The 20,052-nt window shown below is 44.2% G+C and overlaps 1 protein-coding gene across 1 annotated transcript in view; it reads left to right on the forward strand.

The window, feature by feature from the left end:
- RAD51B (RAD51 paralog B) overlaps nt 1-18,114 on the forward strand; it is a 641,285-nt gene extending 623,171 nt beyond the window's left edge. Inside the window, exon 11 of the mRNA XM_042989965.1 lies at nt 17,905-18,114. Coding sequence (XP_042845899.1) covers nt 17,905-17,972 — 68 coding nt within the window. The 3' untranslated portion in view covers nt 17,973-18,114. The remainder of the gene's footprint in view (nt 1-17,904) is intronic.
- The last annotated feature ends 1,938 nt before the right edge of the window (nt 18,115-20,052 follow it).

Consider the following 20,052-nt stretch of genomic DNA (forward strand, 5'->3'; position numbering starts at 1 on the left):
CAGAGAAGGTGGAATCCAAAACACAAGTAGAGGGGTTTGGCTTTAATAGGAAGAGGGACACTTCTGTTGTGATGGGAGTGAAAACAGATACTATACCAGTACTTTTGCAGCTGTCGTGATGGGGAAATGAGAGCGTTTCGGTCTGATTATTTCTGTTTCTCAATGAGACGTGATTTGATATCATCAGCTGAAAGGGGGTGATGGTTAGAGGTTTGAGGGGGAGAAAAGACACAAATAGTGATCTTGTGAAATGAACTTGCTAGAGAAATAATGCAGGACTTCTGGACAATATTGAGTACTCATTTGAGAACAGCAGTAGTCATGGATTTAAAGTGTGATCATTCAACTCGAGGTGTTATTTTCTCTATTCATCTTCAATTGCCTCAGAGCTATTACGGCCTAAGCCAATAGTTGGGTTTGACCAGCTTGGGGTTGTACTAGGCAAGTTTGGCCTAGATAGAACAAAACAGAGCAAAACAAAACAAACAAAAATAAACATGCAGGTGAGCTTACTTGATAGGAGGAGGCACACTAGAGAAAGTTGGCTGGAAAGATAAAACTGGTGGTTGGATCATACGACAATTAAAATCTAGACTTGAAAGGGGTCTTGACTTGACAAGGTCTAGGCTATGACCATTTAAAAGTATCTGAGGAAGGTGAAACAACAGATCATTGGAAGTGAGGAGGTCAAGGAACTCAGAAACCATGTTAAAGTCACCAAGGATGATGACAGAAACAGGGCTGAATTGGAGGAGGGTGAGCCAGGTTCTCCAGTGCTAAATAAATAAATGAGCAATGGAGAGGTTATTGATGACAGAAAAAAAAAATGGAGATAGGTTATATGGTCTGAAGAAATGAGTACCCCAAGAGCTGTGGGTTTTATAGGATAATGAGGAGAAAAGGCATAGAAGTAGCAATGGGAAGCAAGGAAGCCAACTTCCCCATTGTCAGCCTCTGGGATATGAGGACAATGAGAAAAAAAAGCAGACCCCACTTTTGAGTGCAATGGGGAAAATCATATATTAGGGCCAACCAGGTTTCAGTGAAGGCACCAAGATGAACAGAATGTTTAAAGAAGAGGATAAGGATTTAAAGGAGTTCCAGAAAGTTTGGGGGAGACGGTGGATATTGAGTCAGATAATAATAATTGGGTCAGATATTAATAACAGCACTGGCATTGTTTATTGTCTCTTCCCCACCTCCTCCCCCACTAGCATGTAAACTCCATGAGGGTAGGCATCTTTGTCTATTTTGTTCACAGATATATCTCAAGGACTAGAAAAGTGCCTGGAAATTCTAGATGCTCAGTAAATATATGTGGGTTTTTTTTTTTAAAGTTTATTATTTATTTTTGAGAGAAAGAGTGAGCACAAGCGGGGGAGGGGCAGAGAGAGAGACAGAATCTGAAGCAGGCTCCTGGCTTGGAGCTGTCAGCACAGAGATGTATGTGGGGCTGAAACGAAAGAACCTCGAGATCATGACCTGAGCTGAAGCTGGAGGCTTAACCGACTGAGCCACCCAGACGCCCCATTGTTGAATAAATAACAGTAGCCAATACTTACTGAACACTAATGTGCCAGGATGCTGCTAAGTGTTTTATATGTATTATTATTACCGCCCCATTTTATAGATAGCAGCATTGAGGCACAGAGAAGCTAAATAATTTGCCTTAGGCCATGGAACTAGCAAGTGATAGACTTGAAGTTCAAACGCACTCGAGTTGTAGGTTGGCTCTGGAGCCCCTATATGCTGAACCTCCAGATTACCCCATCTCCTTATGGTTGGTGAACACACAGAGCAATGTCAAGCTAAGAACCCAGGTGATGGTAAATGACCAAAGAGCAATGAGGTTAAATATTAAATGATAACTATTATTACTGATTTCAAAAGCTAGTCTCAAAACTAGTAGTATAGGGCATTTGCTGCCCCTAATGTCACATACTCTTGGTCATCTCTCACTGTGAACCAGTCGCTTTCTGCTCTCAGTTTCCAGTTCTTTCCTCCATATCTTTACCCACTGTGTATCTCCCTTATTTGTTATTTTTAGTTTCCCCTGGCAAACCCTCAGCCTTTTCCACGAACTTTTTTCAAGGACAGTCAGGCACATTGGAACCTAATCTCTGAGCATGTGATATTGACACATCGATCTTACTGCAGGCCTTAGGATCACCAGTCTGACTCACTGTCATACTGATTCCAGCTACCTACTCATTCTGGAAGTACCCTTTGAAGTGCTGAGATTCTGCTGGCCATTTTATGAACAGCGCACACTATAAAGTAAAAAACGAAATGAACATTCCAACACTTCAGGAAAACCAAGAAAGAAAATGAGTATGTGTAGCTGGGTAACTGGATAGAAGAAACTCGGGATAGTGCCACTGTTTCTGCATTAGGGCCCCTGCATCATATCCCACAGTGAGACATATGCTCCCTGGGGTCAGGGCACATGGAAGGTCTCCATAAGCACTTGGTAAATCAGACTGAAGGTTAGTACCCACAGTGCACTGGTGTATTTTATCCATTAAAGTTCTTTAGCTGTGTGAAACGGAAGCACCTCTGGCTTACGTAAACAAAAGAGAGTTTAGAAGAAGGATATAGGGAGCCTATAGGATTCAGGACAGACTGGGGAACCAGTCTCAGAAATGGGCAAGAAGCAATCAAGCTCCAGAAGCCACGAAGTAAGAATCTCAGTGAGAGTTCCAAAAGTCTGGTCAAGATACTCAAGTTGGATACGATGACTTTCCTAATGTTTCTGTTCTCTTTGTCCCTCTGCTCAAAACCCATATTCCATGGGGGAACATCTGATTGGCCTAACTTGGGTCACAAACCTCCTATCCAGCTCTGTCTACAGACCCGTCCTAAGGGGAAGAGATTATCTCCCAAAAGGAAAACAGGGTGGTGTTAATAAGAGGAAATGGGTGTGAGGCATTCTAACACAACAAATGCTCACAATTCCTAGCTCTTCCATGGATGTTTAGGAAGACACATAACCTTAGCTACTCTCTGCTGTATTTTCAGAGTCCGTCTTGACTTGTTCTGAAGAGAAAGGTATCTTTTAAAACCAAACCAGGCATGCTTTAACATTATTATCAGTATCAAACAATATTTATTTGGAAGGAACTCTTTAATTTACTGTCACATGAATATTTCCTGGTATACCAAGTTGCCTTGTGTACAACTTGTCTCCCTCTGTGGTTTGAAGTTCTTTTTTCTTATCATTAAAAACAAAATTCTTGACTTCTTATTGATTTAAATTGTTATGGAAATTTTAATTATTTTCTTCCTTTTTTTATTTTGCCACTTTCCCCATTGGTTTTCTTTCATTAAAAACTGGGACCCATGGGCACTTGGGTGGCTCAGTCATTTAGGTGTCCAACTTTGGCTCAGGTCACTGTCTCACGGTTTGCCAGTCTGAGCCCTGTGCTGACAGCTCAGAGCCTGGAGCCTGCTTCAGATTCTGTGTCTCCCTCTCTCTCTGCCACTATGATAATGGCTATCACAATAACAGCACATGTGTCCCTAAAGAGAGATCTTGCTCTAATATGGATTAAATGGGGTTGCTATGTTTTTGGAAAGGAGTCATAAATCACTGCAAATCTATTTTGTTTTTGTCTTGTTTATCTCTGCAATATCCTTTAAGATCAGCATGATGGGACACCCATCTTGAGGGATTGTTGGAAAAGAGAGAAGACTCTCAATGAAAAGTACTATCATTTCAGTTCTTCTAGACTTAGCCCACATCTTGGCATGAAATATGTTTTTAATGAGATCGTTTGAGTGAGACCTTTCAGATATGTTCTGTTTGATAAAATTTGTGTCTATTGCAGCTACTATTTTCTTAATCTGTAAAAAAAAAAATTCTATTTAATTATCACTTGTATTTTCACTGAATAATCTCATTTTATTTCCCAAGTGAGTTGGTTGCAAGAGTTATTTTGTCCCCATTTGATTCATGTAGAAACTGATTCATCAAAAGATTATGATCTACTCAAGGTCACATAGCTAGTTAATCATAAAATCAGGCCAAGAATCGGGATGTCTTCACTTCTGGGCGTATAATTATTTAAGTCAGGGATCTAGAATTGATGCCAGGGGTGCCTGGGTGGCTCAGTCAGTTAAACCTCCAACTCTTGATTTTAGGTCAGGTCATGATCTCACAGTTTTCATAAGTTCAAGCCCCACATCGGGTTCATCACTTATGGTGCGGAGCCTGCTTGGGATTCTCTCTCTCTCTTCTCCCTCTCTCTGCCTGCCCCCGCCCCTTCACACACACACTCTCTCTCTCTCAAAATAAATAAATAAATGTTAAAAAAAAAATAAAATAAAGAAAATGGATGCCGGTACTTCACCTGGGGCCTTAGACCCCGCTCTTTCAAGGGCCTTACTCTGGCCACAGAGATGTGACCGCTCAGATGTTCCTCCTCCTCCTAGACCACACCCTGGATCCCAGAAGTCTGGAGTTCACTGTCACATCTCCCCAAGCTCATTTGGGTCTGCCATCCCAAGGGCAGACTGTGCCTTTGATGGAGGCACCACTAAGCCAGAGTGGCAGCCAAGGGGCAGCCATTTGGGGTGTAAGGGGATAGCCAGAGCTTGGGCTTATGGGCTGGAGTGTCCACATGAGTGTCCAAGACCCTAGTAATGCAGGATGGAGATGGGGGTGGGAAAGAAGGACTGGGAGCCAAAAGCCAGCTCTCCCATGTTGCCCAATTTCTGTGAGGATATCCACAGGGTCCCAGAATTCTGAATTCACACCTGGCTACCAGGGCCTTAGGAAAGCATATTTTTTCTCTGTAGGCAGACAGAGCATATTTTGTTTCACAGTTAGTGAGCTTGATTTATACCTTTTCAATATTTAGACATCTGATACGTGGCCTCCATTTGTACCCTTGCCCCAGGCCCTGCAAATGTGAGTAGTGGGCTTATAGTATGCCAACATATTTTGTTTGGCTAGAAATGCTGTGTTTGGGGACTTTTTTTTTTTTTTTTTTTTTACATCTTGAATTAGTTTCCAACATTAACATTTGGGAGATTTCATATAAGAATAGAGGTTTAAGGTTTTTCTTTTGAACAAAACACAGAAAATCATGTCATTCCAGGCCCGCCTACCTATATGGCAGAAAGGGGCCAGAGCCTGTGTAGCAACTGCCTGCTCTAGATGGGGCAGAGCTCTTGGCATTTGCTACAGTTCCCACCTACCTCCCTTCCATCAACCTGGTGACCTCTCTGGCCCCTGGGGGCATTTGAGTTTGTCACCTCTGATTTAAGTCCTTCATTAGATATGTCTTTTCTACGGAAAGCCACCATGCTGACACATTTCATGCATTTTTGGCCTCTTCTCTCCAACTTCCCTCAGAGAGAACGGTTTTACTTTTTCATGAGCTAAGTGTAATTCCCTAAACTTTTGTATGAATAAATGCATATAATTTTGGCATCTTATTCCCTGACTTCTGAATCTTAGGGAATTGTTAAAACAACAACTAGGAATGTTAAGAGAGCAATCTCTCGGCAGGGATCCCCCTTTCAGCAAGCCCTGCGAACTGGAAACCAAACGGAATGGATTTTCTCACTTGGACCCTGGCGAGGGAGGGAGATTTCTGATAACTGACAAAGAGCTTTTGTTCAGGTTTGCGTCGGATAAATCAGCTTGCCCCATTTCGTGGCCCCTTACTTTTTCCAGGTTCGTCTTCCCTTTCTGCCCCAGAAGGGCCCCTGCCCTTCCTGTCCCGTGCACCAGGGCCACAGGCCTGGGTGCCTTCGGGTCTCCAGCACGCTGCCTCTCCTCCACCCCGCCTCTCAGTCTGGAAAACAGCTTTGCAAGTTAACCTCCAGGGGCATTCACTGGTTTTCCAGCGGGGTCCCCAGCCCCACAGGCTGCCAAAATAGGCTCTTTACACTCCATAGATGGGAGAGAAAAATCTGCTTGTTCGGTTGCAACTGTCAAGCAAAGGACGTGCTGAGCTCAGATAGAAATAGCAGCAGGGTCAGGGCAGGGCAAGGCCCCAGCATTTCATTAGCTCAGCCCGCTCAGGGTGATTAAATGCACACAGTGGCCCATGAATGGGGCCATGGAGGGCAGCCACACAGCGCAGCACAGAAAAATCATTCTTTGGCTGCTGTCAGCTGGCTGAATGGGACTTAATTATTGGGATAATGAGAACTGATTTTCATTGTTTTAATTTTGGGGAAGGGGTGAGAAAAGAAGGGACTTTTTCCCTCATCTGGGTGAAAGGATGCTAAACTATGGCCTCCACCAAGGCCCCACATCCTCCAGGCTGCTGTTGGCTAAGCCTCCCGGGTTTGCTGTTTTCTATGGATGCAGTAAGAAAGGGTGTTAGGCTTGTGTTCTGTGTCCGTGTTTCCTTTAGGCCCTGTAATCCTGGCAGGATGTGTCTTCCTAGGAGCATGTCTGTGCTGGCATCTGTCCCCAGCAGCTGTCTCAAACTAACAAGGACAGAGAGAATCCACCAGACAGATCTATCTGTTCCCAGCCCCTTCCAAGTGCTTCCAGGTCATGAGTGAATCCCATCTTTTTCCTTCTTTTGTTTTGTTTTAAATACAAGACCTAGTGAATTAAAACAATCTGCTCAGGTCAAACATAGACAAAGAATTCTGAGTTCCTAGCACTCATTTTGAAGCTCAAGATCTAGGTGCTGTGGAAATACATAAGGACACATCCCCCCTGCAAGAAAGTCAGCTGGGGAGACCCAGAACGGTTAGAGAAACGCACAAGGGGGCCCTAACTGAAGGCAAAACTGGCTAACCAGAAGACGAAAGAGAGATTTGGAGTTTGCATTTTGGAGCAGTGAGGGAAGATTGATGAAGCCAATGGAAGCTTGCGAGGGCTCCAAGTTTGAGTACAATTTCAACCAGAGCAAAGAGTGGAACTGGACGGTGCGTTTGAGAGGAGGAAACAGACAGACGTTACTGGAATGAAGAATCCACGTGAGAAGTATGGCCAGATGGCGCAGAGCTGCGAAAGCCAGAGCGTGCGTTTTTTCTTCCGAAGTCCATCTTTGTCCATAAAAAGTGCTTGTTGTCACTTTCATTTTGTTTTTACTCTTATCCCTGCCCCCTGCTCCCTCCTGCCCAGCACTTTAAAGAGAAAAGACAGAAAGGCAGAGGGCCTGACCTTCTTCTTGGAGCGCAGAGAAGGAAACTCCCTTTGGTTTTTTTTTTTTTTCAGGGCTTTTAGGTTTAGGTTTAAGACCTTTGCCGGCTCCTTCTCAAGGACTGCCCAGGCCACCTCCTCCCACAGACCCTCACCCTTCCCAATTTAGTGTAGCCTCTTCTTTTCTTGCAGACTTTGAAAGGACCTGAGTTCAGTTCTTCAAATCTGGCAACTAGGTTCTTTGTACCAAGGAATAAATGGCTAAGGGGGACTGGCTGTGATAGGTTAATGGCCTACCTGGCCCCTTTCCCAGGAGAAATGCCATAGTCCTTCCCAGAAGCCACATCCTATATGCACAGCCTTGATAGAACATATCTTCCCGTCAGAATCAATTAATCATGCCTGTCAACACTGGGAATGGCCTCTCTGGCTGAAACAGTGGCTACGACCCTCATGCTTGAAGAATCCTTTGCCTTGGAAACCCATGTAGGTCAGAGGGGAAAGTGGAGTCCGGGTGGCATGCAGTATTTGTAGGGTATGTTTTCGCATCTCTGGAACCTATTCTTGTGCTTTTATGTCATCCAACTAACTTTGCTCATCACAAAGCTATATTGTCAGCGCAAACCTTTGCGGCCTTGCGTGGACCTAACACCATTCATTTCAGAAAGAGCTGGAAGGGTGGAATTTGTAATAAAAGCTCTTAGTATTTATACATTTTGTCTGAGATCTTCAGGCACTTAAAAATGATTTGAAGTGGCTACTCTCCAACATGTCTTTTCTTTTCCAATCTTTTTTCCTCTTGGCAGCCTGTAGCATCTTTCTCGAAAACATACCAAATCCTGACTCTTCCTTTACTGAGACCTCCATTGGTTCTCTATTGTCTACAGAAATAGTCCCCACACTTTTTTGATTGAACCCTCTAAAATTAAATGAATCTTGAATATGTACACCCACTGTATATTTATTTTTACATTATACACATGTATTTCTTTACTAATACATCATGTATTATAAAACATACACACAATTAAATTTTAGAAGGCCGAAATAAAGTTGAAATAAGCAATAGCCTAAAATATCTTGCTAATCATGATGGCTTCATTGTACTGTCATTAGCCAGTACCACAAAACGTGATCAATGTGTCAGGCAAAGTTCATCATAAGTGATAGAGGATGTAAATCCATACGTCTGATAGTTCTCTTGGAATTTTCTAATTGAGGTTGGCTCTCTTTCTTGTTGCATCTGAACATTTGGTCATTCTTTTCAGCTAGAATATGACTGAAGACAGCTCGTTCAAAGGGAAGTATAAATGCTACTCTTATTATTTACCTATGCTTATACTATCTTTGATCTGTTGTTTCTTTGCAGGAATATTTTTAGTCCCCTTGTCCATTTTGTATATATTAGGTTGAACTAGATAATATCCATAATTCATAACATATAAACTGTAGTGGCTTATATTTTGTTAAAAGCCTGGAGAAGAATGAGGACTGAGGACACCACTGTTGAGCTCTCTGTACTGTGCAATGCCTAATCTTACCATAGGATGCTTTATCTCATGAACCATCCGTGACCAGTAGCCATAGCCATGGATGGAATGTCAACGTATATATTAAATGTTATAAAGCCGAGTTTCTTATTTCTTAGATAAAAATAAAGTTAAAATTCTGATAATTTCTGCCTGAATCCTAATGGATTGTCTTGTGTAACTCTGGGGTGTGCATCCCATTTGGAAACCAAAGGTCTACAGGATTAATTTCAAACACAATAGCATTGATGGAAAGGGCCTTTCTCTGTCTAACCTCAGTCCATCTTCCCAGCCTCATCTCCCATTGTTCCCTGTCATGTACTATTGAGACTTTCCTTGCTTCTTAAACAGGAAATATACTTTCATAACTCCATTCCTTTGTACTTATTTTTATAGCCAACCAAATGCCTTTCTCCTGTTCTCTGCTTGGCTAAATCCTCCTCAACTTTGAGGACCCAAGTTAAATCTTTAAAAGACCTGATACCCTTAGACCAGAGGTCAGCAAATTTTTTCTATAAAAGGCCAGATAGAAAATATTTTAAGTTTTGCAGGCCATACTGTTTCTGTCACAGCTACTCAACTTTGCTATTGTAGTACAAAAGTAGCCATAGACAATACGTATGGAAACGAATGTGGCTGTGTTCCAACAAAACTGTCTTTATAAAAATAGGTGGTGGACTGCATTTGGCCCTAGAGCTGTAGTTTACCAACCCCTGCCCTCAAAAGCTTGTCCTACTTGTAGCTTTTTTCCCCATGATTGTCTGTTTTAAAAGCACATCTTCCTCAAAGGACTAAATCCCTTGCAAGTCAAAGACTTATTCCTATTCCCTAGAAGCTAGAAGTCTGAGACCTAGAAACCACCAGTAAAGGCATATTATTGATTATCAAGAATTATCATGATATTCTTGGTGGAAAAATGGAGAAAAATTGTTCCATTGGATACAAGATTGAATGGCTTACTTCTATGTCTTATCTTAAGTAAAAGATTATATAAAAATCCTAATTAATGAGATTAAAGGATTTGGCTTGCGTTAAAACTAGGCTTTCTATCAGGGCAATCAGTGTCCTGCTCACCTGACCACCCACATGTTCATGTTCTTATCACATTGTTTTTGCCCACAGCTTCAATAGAATCTGGAGAATCACTATATTTTCAACCACACAGCCACTGGTAAGGCCAAAACCTCCGTGTATTTGTATGTTGTTTTATGGTTTACAAAACAAGTGCATAATTCCCATTTTGTAGATGAGGAAACTGGGGCATGTTAAATAACTTACCCAAAGAATGATATAGCTGGGACTTTGACCCTGGTGTTCTGATTCCAACCTAGACTCTTTCATTATACCAGGCAGCTCCTTAAGTAGTTACAACAAAATAGCACAGTGCAAAATTAGTTCAAAGAAGAAACTGATCCCATCTGAAATCCCAAAGAGAACTCGGGACATTGTATGTGAGAATTTCAATGGTAGTTTGTAGAGTTGGCCCAATAGAAATATAGATGTCTTGCCAACTTTGCACAAGATACATAAATCTCACAATCAATTTAACTACCTTCATTTATCTTGGAAACACAAAAATTCAGACTATAACTTGGCTTGAATGAAGAGATTCACACCAAGCCTGCAATTCTGCTGCTCTTGTAAAGTGTTTCATGAACCCCAGTGTGAAGACCTTACTATTTTGTTTGACTGTGAAGGTAGTCTGTACATACTGGCCACTAGTGGAAGGTTAATACTGACTCAGAAGCAAGAGGACCACTGACTGAATCACCACCACTTACTATAGTCCTCTGCTCTGTATTCCTTGGAAACTTCTTGCCTCAGTTTGGGCTTGACCCAACCCACTTAGAGGGAGAGAGAGCAATTTTACAGCCCTGCATGGAATGACTCCAAGCCAATCGTATCTATTTCCAAATGATCTGACGCAGCAAGTGGATCATATTTCCTTTGGAGGCTTGGCTGAGGACAGTTGGGTTGGTGACATTGAGCCAGAGTGAATAAAATAAGGCTGTGAAGAAAAATCTGAAATGGTCTCTAAGGAGATAGGACTAATGAAATGCTCAGGTCAGGAGTGAGGTACTTTCTGGAAAGATTGAAAAAAAAAAAAAAAAAAAAGAAAGGAGGACAAGGTGACCATGTGTGAAATTCAAACGAATCAACGGTGATTTGAGAAAGCCAGGCAGATTGGCACATGCCCAATACCTTTCTGAGAGCAGGCACTAAGCCTAAAATAATTCACAAAATCTACCTCTCATTTTTATTCTTACCTTTATTTAGATTTTTTATTGAAAATTTTTATGGTTGGTTCCCTGTCCACTTTCTCCCTATCCTGCCAAATGTATTTGCCAAAGACCAACAGACCCCTATGTTCAATTATTCTGGCCTTAGGGGATAATGTTTAAGGAGTTCCAAGAACAGGATGTGGGAACAGCAGAGAAGTTAGGTTTCATTTAAGGTCCTTGGAAAGAAGCAAGTACCCTAGGTTGCTAAGATAGAAATGGAGCTAGTTCTTAACAGATCCTGTGAAAGGATAAGCTGAGCCCTAGAACTAACTCTCAATCAGGGGAGTTTCTGTTCTCATGGATACAGGCAGATCTTCTGAGTGCCATGGGCATGCATTTGCTTCATTGTTCCCTGCTTTGATTGTGCAAAAATATTTTCAAAGCAAAGGCATAGTGACAAAGTTGGGCTCTTTGAGGCTGTTCCTTGAGCAAGAGGAAGTGTGTACCTTTGGCTGTCCACTTGGCAATGATATCTTCATACTACTTCTTTCCACCCAACTATTTTGGCCACTGGAGTTGTTTTAGCAGAAAACAGTCTAAAAAGGACACCAATCACTTCCCTTTTCTTCATGTTCTTCATATCAACTCACCTGGCATGTTTCAGGCATCTGCTGTGTGCCAGGCCTTTTCAGAATGGAGCAAGATTGTCCTTGCCCTCTTGCCTTAACAGTCTACCTGGAGAGACCATCAAGTAGTCGAGGTACCTGGGGCAGAAATAGTCTGAGAAACACGATGGAGACTCAGGGGAAGGAGCCCTTGTAAAGCAGCTTCACCAAAGAGCGGACGTGAGAAAGGGGAGAGGGCATGACTATAAAGGGAACTCTGTCCATCACTCATTCTTCCACACATTGATTCCCCATTTATTACCTGCTTATTATCTGCCAGGAACAAGGGGCTGGGAATTCAAAGATGAATAGGACACAAGGCATGGGTTAGAGGGGAGGGGGGATAAAAGTGGAGCTGAAAAACAGATTGGGCCAGATTGGCAAGGGCCTTGCGTGCCACGCTGAGTCTGAACCTTGTTCTGTACACAATGAGGAGCCTTTGAAGGTCTTTGTGTGGGTGGTGGCACAGATTTCCACCCCACCCCATTATTTCCAAACTCAGGCCCTGATTTGTTTGTCTCATAGCACTTACTACAATTTAGAAGTATTTTATTCACTTGTCTGGTTTCTGCTTGTTTCCTGTCTGGCTCCCCAACTGGGACGTGTGTCCCATGAGGACAGAGATCCTACTGGTCATACTTACCGTTGTCTGCCCGGTCCTGGGCACAATTTACCAAATATCAGAAATATTTACCAAATCAGATCTGTATTCAGAGGATTGTCTCCTATTTGTAGAGTGGAGGGCATCTGAGGCTGGGTGATCCTGTAAGGACTGTAGTGACAAAGAGATGCTGGGAACCTAATCTGAGGCACTGATGGCATAGATGGAAGGGGGAAAGATTTAAAGGACTCATCAGAGTTAACACTGACAGACCTGGATGAGGGAGAGGGAAGGGTCAGAGGGGCCTCTAAGGTTTCCATTGGGATGTCTGAGTGGCTGGTGATACCATTGAGAGAGAAAGGAGAGGGGAGGAACCCGAGGAGAGGCTTGTCATGGGAAGCAGGAGGGCGTAGATAATGAGATCAGTTTTGGACATGTGCGATTTGAGACAACTGTAGAATGTCCAACTGGAGATGTTCAGCAGTCAGAAATATATGTGAGCAATTCAGGAGATGGCTGGGGCTGAGGTCACAGGTTTTTGGTAATAAATGAAGCCAGCAGAGAGTAAGGTCGCTCAAGGAGAACAGAGTTCGAAGAGACAACAGAAGTCCAAACCTGGAGGAAACACAATTTAATGGGAGAATACGAAAAAGAAGCCATGGGAAAGACAGAAGGGGAGGTCCAAGAAGTAGGAGGAGAAGAGAGGGGGACTTCTGGCCACTGTTGAGAAAGACCAGCCCCATCTAGGTCAGAGCAATGAAAATGGGAGCTGCCATCCTGGGTGACTAATATTGCCCCTTCCTTACCATGTCAGTGGTAAAGGGAAGCTCTTAGAAATTCTGGGTCACTGAGAACAGAAACACATCTGTGCAGTTTACCAGGATTTTCACCATCTAAGAGACCCTGGGGGTGGGGCCAGATTTAGTCATGTGCTGAGTGGTGTGCCTATTTGAGAATGTTCTCAGCTTGGAAACATTTTTTGAGTGGGCAACCACAACTCAAACACTGGCAAACCCTTCCTCCTATCACCTCCTACCAAAAATGGCTCATAAGGACTAGGCAGTTGCTTAACAAATGGCCCCCACTGTGGGTCTGGGTTCAGGTTCCAGCAGGGTTATTGCAAATGGCAGCTGGTTCCAGATTTCTCAAGGAAGAGGCTTTCCTCTGGGAGCTGGTTCACATGTTAGTGCTGATCTTTAACCTTCCCTCAATCCTAACCTCTTTTTCTTAGCATTCCCTGACACATCCAAAACTGTTTCTACAGACACCTCATTTTCCCTTCTTTCATGCCACCTATGTACTACTACCTTCTACTTCCTGCCCTCTAGCACAAACCAGTGATTTCCACACTTATTTTAGGCTCTGAAAATGTTGCAGAAATGAAATGAGAATGTAAAGAGAAGCCCAGGACACAAAACAGACCAAAGAGGATATGCTCTAGCTAAAGGGAAGAATGTAGGGGTCTAGCAATCCTGTCACTCAGAGTCCCAGCATTCCAGGGGATCTGCGGTGAGTCTCTGATGCAGGAGAATCCACACTGATCTGAAAGTCTGTGGGGCCTTAGCCCCATGTCTTCCCAGGTCTCTGTTGTATTTGGGTCTGGAGAGAGCGTCTGCAGGTCATGAGTCACTCTCTTTTCCTGGGCCTTTTCCCTTCCAGGGAAAGAACAGGGCAGGCTGGTGCAGAGTGTTGGAACACCACTACACAGAACATGCTCCCACCATTCCCACCTTGGTCTCTACCAGAGCTGCATGGCCCAGGTTCTTGGGCCTTCTCTATGAATGGAGTCATTTAATCTATTAATCTGTGGTCAACCCACAGATTCCCTGGAAAAGGCTGCTTGGGAAGAGGACTCACAGACATGGCTGTCCCACTGTAAGCAAGACCCCAGCGATCCTGTCTTTGAGAGGCAGAAGGAGGAAAAGGAGATTTGTAAAGTCAGCATCATGTCCTCAAATTCTCTCTCTCCGTCTCTCTCTTTGTCAATTGCTCTATCTCCCACCTTCTTTTGGGTTTGGTGCTGGGTGAATCCTGTCAGTCCCCCAGCCAGGGACCGCCTGTTCTCCCCTCTGGGGCACGCACCCTGCTGCCCAACCCAGCCCGGCCCAGCCCTGCTGCATACTTCCACTCAGATCGTGCGTCACAGCTATTCATCTTGTTTAGTGCTCGGCTTGGCTGCAGATGCTGTAAATATGGTAATTTTAGACTCCCTGATTGGAAAGCGTTGTGGGTCAGGGAGGAGAGCAATTTGGTTTACTCTTGGAGAGCTGGTTCCAAGCTGGCTCTGCCACTCTCTGTGCACCCCTCTTCACCAAGCTGTGGCCCCATCAGGGCTCCCCCTCTCTTTGTGTTCAGTCCCGATTTCTCTGAGCCTAGAGAGGAGTAGGATAGATCGGATGTATCTGGGCCCTTGGCCTGGAGAATTGCGGGTTAGCACTGAGAGCATGGAGGCTGAGGGGCCAGAGTGAGGCCAGTGACTCATGGGGTGGGGGTCCTGACCCTGGCAAGACAATGCCGAGGGCGGGCTGCCTGGAGATTAGACCCCCACCCAGGGCCGTGTGTTCGGGGCACACTGAGGATGAAGTGGGGGCTGCCAGAGGCCCCTGACCCCTCCTGAGCTCTCTCCCTTTTCCGTTCTTTCCCTCCTGACCTCCCCCTGTGGGGGGCTGTCACTCCCAAGGGCCTTAGGCAGCAGCTCCCAGGGTTGTCAGCTAATCCCTCCTCCCATCCTTTCGGGGGCTTAAAGGCATAATTTGCATTTGATTACAGGACCCCTGAACTGGGTTGGAGATTCAAATCCCTAGGGCGAGACTTGAGGCTGACAATTTCCAGCACCTCGAATCAGTGGGAGCTGAGAGTCTTGAGCCCAGGGCCATGTCAGGTTCTGCAAAAGCCACTAGATATGCTTCCAGCTGTCTGTTCGCCCTCCTCAGCAGGACAATCCTAATTCCAAGGCTCTGAGTTGGACTTGGAAAGGTCTTGGTTTTTGTGTCTGTCTATAAGTCATAGAATGTTTGAACCCAGGAGCCTGCTCAGATTTCCTTGAGTCTAACCTGATGAGAAGTGATTTGTGCCAAATCACAGGGCCAGGTAACCACAGGATTGTTAGCTCACATCTGGTGCTTAGGCCAGGCGCTGGATATACTTGTAGAGAAGGCTCTAGAAGAAAGAAAAAAAAGTCTGCTAGGTATTTCTTTGTTACTGATTCCTGGGGGGACACCACGGCACAATCCTAGTGCTATCGCATGATGTTCGGTCACCTCCAGCGACAGGAAACTTGCCTCTATAAGTCAGTCTATGAAAACACTGGTCCGCTCTGTTGTGTCATAGTTCTTTACTGCTGCAAACTGTTTGTGCTAAAAATGCCTTGTAGCCAAACTGCACCGTTTTGGACTGATTTTGGTTATGGTTTAAAGAAGCTCAGGCATCAAGCATCCCCAACAAAATGATCTTACTGCTCTCCATCCTATAGAATAAATCAGAATCACAGCTAAAATAGTCTTCTCTAGAGAGGTATGGCTTGGTCTACTTTGAAAAAAAGATGGGCCTTGTGTTTAAACACCATTTTGCCTGTTGAAATGCAAATGGTTGGAGTACTTGGAAACCGTTTGTTTTTTAGTGGATTCACAAGTCCCCCCTGAAAAAAAAAAAAAAAAAAACAACTGTTCTACAGAATTTACTAAGCACACTCTTCCTTCACATGCAGCATGGGATTTTATATCAGCCATCCCTGGTGGGTCAGAAGTCTGAAAGCTTTGCTGTACCAAATCCATCAACCCCAGCAGTGATCTGTTTTCTAGAGAGGCAAGGGTGGGAGGGTGGGGGTTGGTACAGGCTTTCTGGGGAGATTTGAAAATAACAACACATTGGTGAGGGAAGGAGTTGCTTCCAAAATTTTCAAAAATAGTTAAGGAGGAAGTATTTATAACCATGAGGACTGGCCAGTAGAGAACACTGACAAGCTGGTGGAGGGTGAGGAAAGAGAGGCAGGAGAGCATGGAGGTGGCTCAAGACAGGAGTTTAAAATTGTCTTTATAAAATTCCCGTTATCTCCCAGGCAATCATTTTTGACAGCATCCTCCACCACCCGCCAGACCTGGTAAAGAAACCTTCACAGGGCTCCCCACCCATCCCCTGGGTTCACGCGTGGCCTCGGCACAAGTCTGCTATCTCACCTCCACTTCCGTGCTATCCTGTGCTCCACCCCAGATTACTGGTCCCAGATTACTGGTCCTGCCTGTCACTTCTCTGCTTCTGCTCCCCTGCCAACAAATTAAATACTCTGCCAGGCTCTGGCCCGGTAGTCAGCACCCCCATGCCCTGGCTCCGGGGGACCTTCCCAGGCACATGCCTTATCCCTCATACGTATGAGGCCAAAGGAGCACACTTACCACCTGGCAGAGTGCTTAGAGAGTACCTGGCATGTGGTGAACACTCAGTTCTTACTATGATTTTATAATCTGTCTTTTGCTTAGGCCACTTCTCCCCTCCCTCTCATTCTGGCTGGACTCCAACGCCCCCAGCCGCCGCCACCTTCATAAGACGTACCTGCCTCTGGTCTCCTGTAACAGTCTGATGTGAGCCACATTCATATACCTGATGCGCTTAACAATATTTATGTCCCAGGTTTATCTCTTTTTCCAGAAGGAAAACACGTCCAGGTCAAGGGCTTTCTCTCACACTTATTTATAAGCCCTCAGCACCTAGCACAGTGTAGTGTACACAGTAAGTTCTTATACTAGACTGTGATGGCCTTAACAATGATAATGGCTCTACTTTATTAAGCATATGTGCAGGTTACTGGGGACTTCTCCCACCTGGATTCGTCTTCATAACAAACCAGTGAGTGTTCCCATTAGTTCCATTTCATGGAGGACAGTAAGGTTCAGAGGATGTTCACTTGCCTGAAATCATCGTCTATGTAGTGAATGACAGAGCTGTGATTTGAACCTAGGTTGGTCCATTCTAGAACTTGAACTTGAACTTCTACAGGCTCCCTTATACTCTCACGAAGACAGGGACTGTGTCTTTCCCTAAGACAAGGTTGCAAATTGGCAACCAGAGGACCAAATCTGGCCCACAGATGTGTTTTGTTTGGCCCATACAGTGTTTTTTAAAAATCGGGAGATTTTACATCATCATCTACATTTCTGGCTCCACTGGAAAACCTGGGAGATCTGGTCACCCTGAATACTAGCATGACAAGGCTGAGAATCACCCGTGCCCTCCTTTCTCTCTGGCCCTTCCAGGCATTGCCTGCCTCAACTTTTCAGTTCAGTGTTTCTCTCCCAGGGTGGTGGCATGAGACGAAGGTCCATTCTTGGTTACGTACGACTGTCCCAGATAGTGTAGAATGTTTAGCAATCCTGGCCCTCACCCACTAAATCAGTAGCACTTTCCTCCAATCATCTGGATGATCCTAATCACCCCCAAATGTTTCCAAAGCCCCTGGTGTAAGGCACTTGCAGATCATCCCTTGTATCACCAGTGACGGCACACAGTAGGGCCTCAGGTAAATAGATTAAACAGACTTACAATGAAATATCCACACTGACTCCTTCCCCATATCAAAGGTTCCCATGAAAACAGAGGCAGAAAAACGGAGTAACCATAGCATTTAAAAAATAAATTATCTGAAGATGATTTAACACATTCCTCTAAACACCTGTCCAACAATGGGGAAAAAAATTAGTAATAACACATTTCCATCGAGGCATTTCCATTCTGCATGCCTCAGCTCCCGCTGTAATGTTAATTGGTTATGGTTTTCTTCTAGGCCTTACATGTAACGAGAGTTACTGTACAGCTGTCAACCAGACCCCACCCGGGAAAGGCTCCATTTAAAGGGAAAAGAACTGAATCACCCACAGCTTTTACAGAGAGGTGTTAATAATATTTTTGCTTTCTGTTCTAATTATAAAAATACTGCGTGCTTACAGTAGACATTTCAGAATATAGCAAAATACTAGAAGTAAAAATCACTCATAATTTCATTGCCTGAAGATAATCATTGTTTATATTTTTGTATATTTCCCTCCAGTCTTTTTTTTTTCCATATGCACGTGTAATTTGTGTTTATTGTTGCCAGTTTTATTTGGCTTTTAGCAAAATTGAGACATACTGTTTACAGTTTTCCTTGCCATCTCATGGCTGTACCCATTATCAGTTTAATCAATCCCCATTTGTTGGACATAGAGTTGCTTCTCAGTTTTTATAGTAAATAATATAGCAATCAGCTTCCTTGTTCCTAAGTTCTGATTATTTCTATAGAAACTGTGATAGAGCCATCAGCACAAGAAGAAATCATCCCCTCTACAGGAAGATGGTGTTGGCTCTGGATCTAGAGAAGATGGGTGGAGTAAAGGGGAGACTGAGGTCTGGTAAGGAATGCCCAGGCAGGGAGGAGCCCGTGTTATTGAACTTGAACCTCATCCTGCAGCTGCAGGCCGGCCATCTGCCCAGAGTGAGGGGAGGGGCCGTGGGGTTGGGGACTAGGATTCTAAGCACTCACCGCAGGAAGCAAACAAGGGCTTAACCGAAGGATGAAAATGGTTTGGCAACACTGAGAGCCCAGTTGCGGTCACACCGTGGGATTTAGTGATAGAGACCATAGGCACAGACACCCAAGTCTCCACAGAGCTAGGAGACCGAAGCCAAAGTGGTGAGGGGGTAAGGGTGGGGATCGTAGGATTAACTCAGGTTTGGGAAATGGTCTAACAGATCCAGCCAAAGTTCAGAGGGGATGGTGAGAGCCTCAAGAAATCTTTTCCCACCCCCAAATGGAAAGATTACTGTAATACCTAAGTAAAAATAGTTTTGCAACCCAGGAAATAGAACTAAGAAGTTATCTTTGCCTATGAAAATGGCTTTACAGACCCAACCTCAGTTGGGCATAGACCCTGAGTTGCTGTTATGGTATAAAAATAACAACAACAAACAATTGCTACAGCATGTCACAGTTTACAAAATGCTTTATACAATATATTAACCCAATCTCTTGGAGTGGGTGTTATTAAATGTTATCCCCTATTTTGCAGAAATGAAAATTGAAACTCAAATAGTGTGATTTGTCTAAGTGCAAACAGCAGCGGTATTGGGCTCCAGATGAGGATGAAGGGCAGAGTTGTGATAATTAATATACTCTCTTGTGACTTACTCTTCTGTTTTTGCAAAATGACTTTTGTTAGGAAACAAATATATCCCGTGCCTGTGACCTTGACCTCCTCAGCAAGATGAATTAACCTGGTGAGCCACCAAGAAGAGCCAGTTCTCTCCATGTTTAGAGAGTGGGCTTAGTGTTTTACCGAGCAGACTGATCTTGCTGTGCCTGGAACAGACCATGCACATTCCTGCCGCAGGACCATTCCCTGTCAGGTGGTTCCTACACCTGGAATGTTCCCCTCCAGATGTGGACACGCTCTTTCCCTACCCTCTTCAAATCTATGCTTAAATGTCACTTTCTCCGTGGTGCCTTCCCTGACCACCTTATTTTTAAATTGCAACCCTCCCACCACCCTACCCATCGCTGGCATTTCCTGTCTTCCTTCCCTGCTTTATTTTTCTCCATAGCATCAATCACCTTCTAGTATACTATGCATTCTTTTCATTTTCTCCTTTCTCTACCAGCATGTGTGATAAGGACAGGATTTTTGTCTGTTTCATTCCCTGCTTTTTCCCCATGCCTAGAACATGTCTGGAACATAGTAGGTGCTCAAGAAGCAATTGCTGAATGAATAGCAGTAGAGGTATTAGAATAAATTTTAAAAAATATTCGTAAGGGGCGCCTGGGTGGCTCAGTCGGCTGAGCGTCCGACTTCGGCTCGGGTCACGATCTTGCAGTTGACAAATTCGAGCCCCACGTGGGGCTCTGTGCCGACAGCTCAGAGCCTTGAGCCTGCTTCAGATTCTGTGTCTCCTTCTCTCT

The sequence above is a fragment of the Panthera tigris genome, chromosome B3 (genome assembly GCF_018350195.1).
Source record: "Panthera tigris isolate Pti1 chromosome B3, P.tigris_Pti1_mat1.1, whole genome shotgun sequence".
NCBI classification, from domain to species: domain Eukaryota; kingdom Metazoa; phylum Chordata; class Mammalia; order Carnivora; family Felidae; genus Panthera; species Panthera tigris.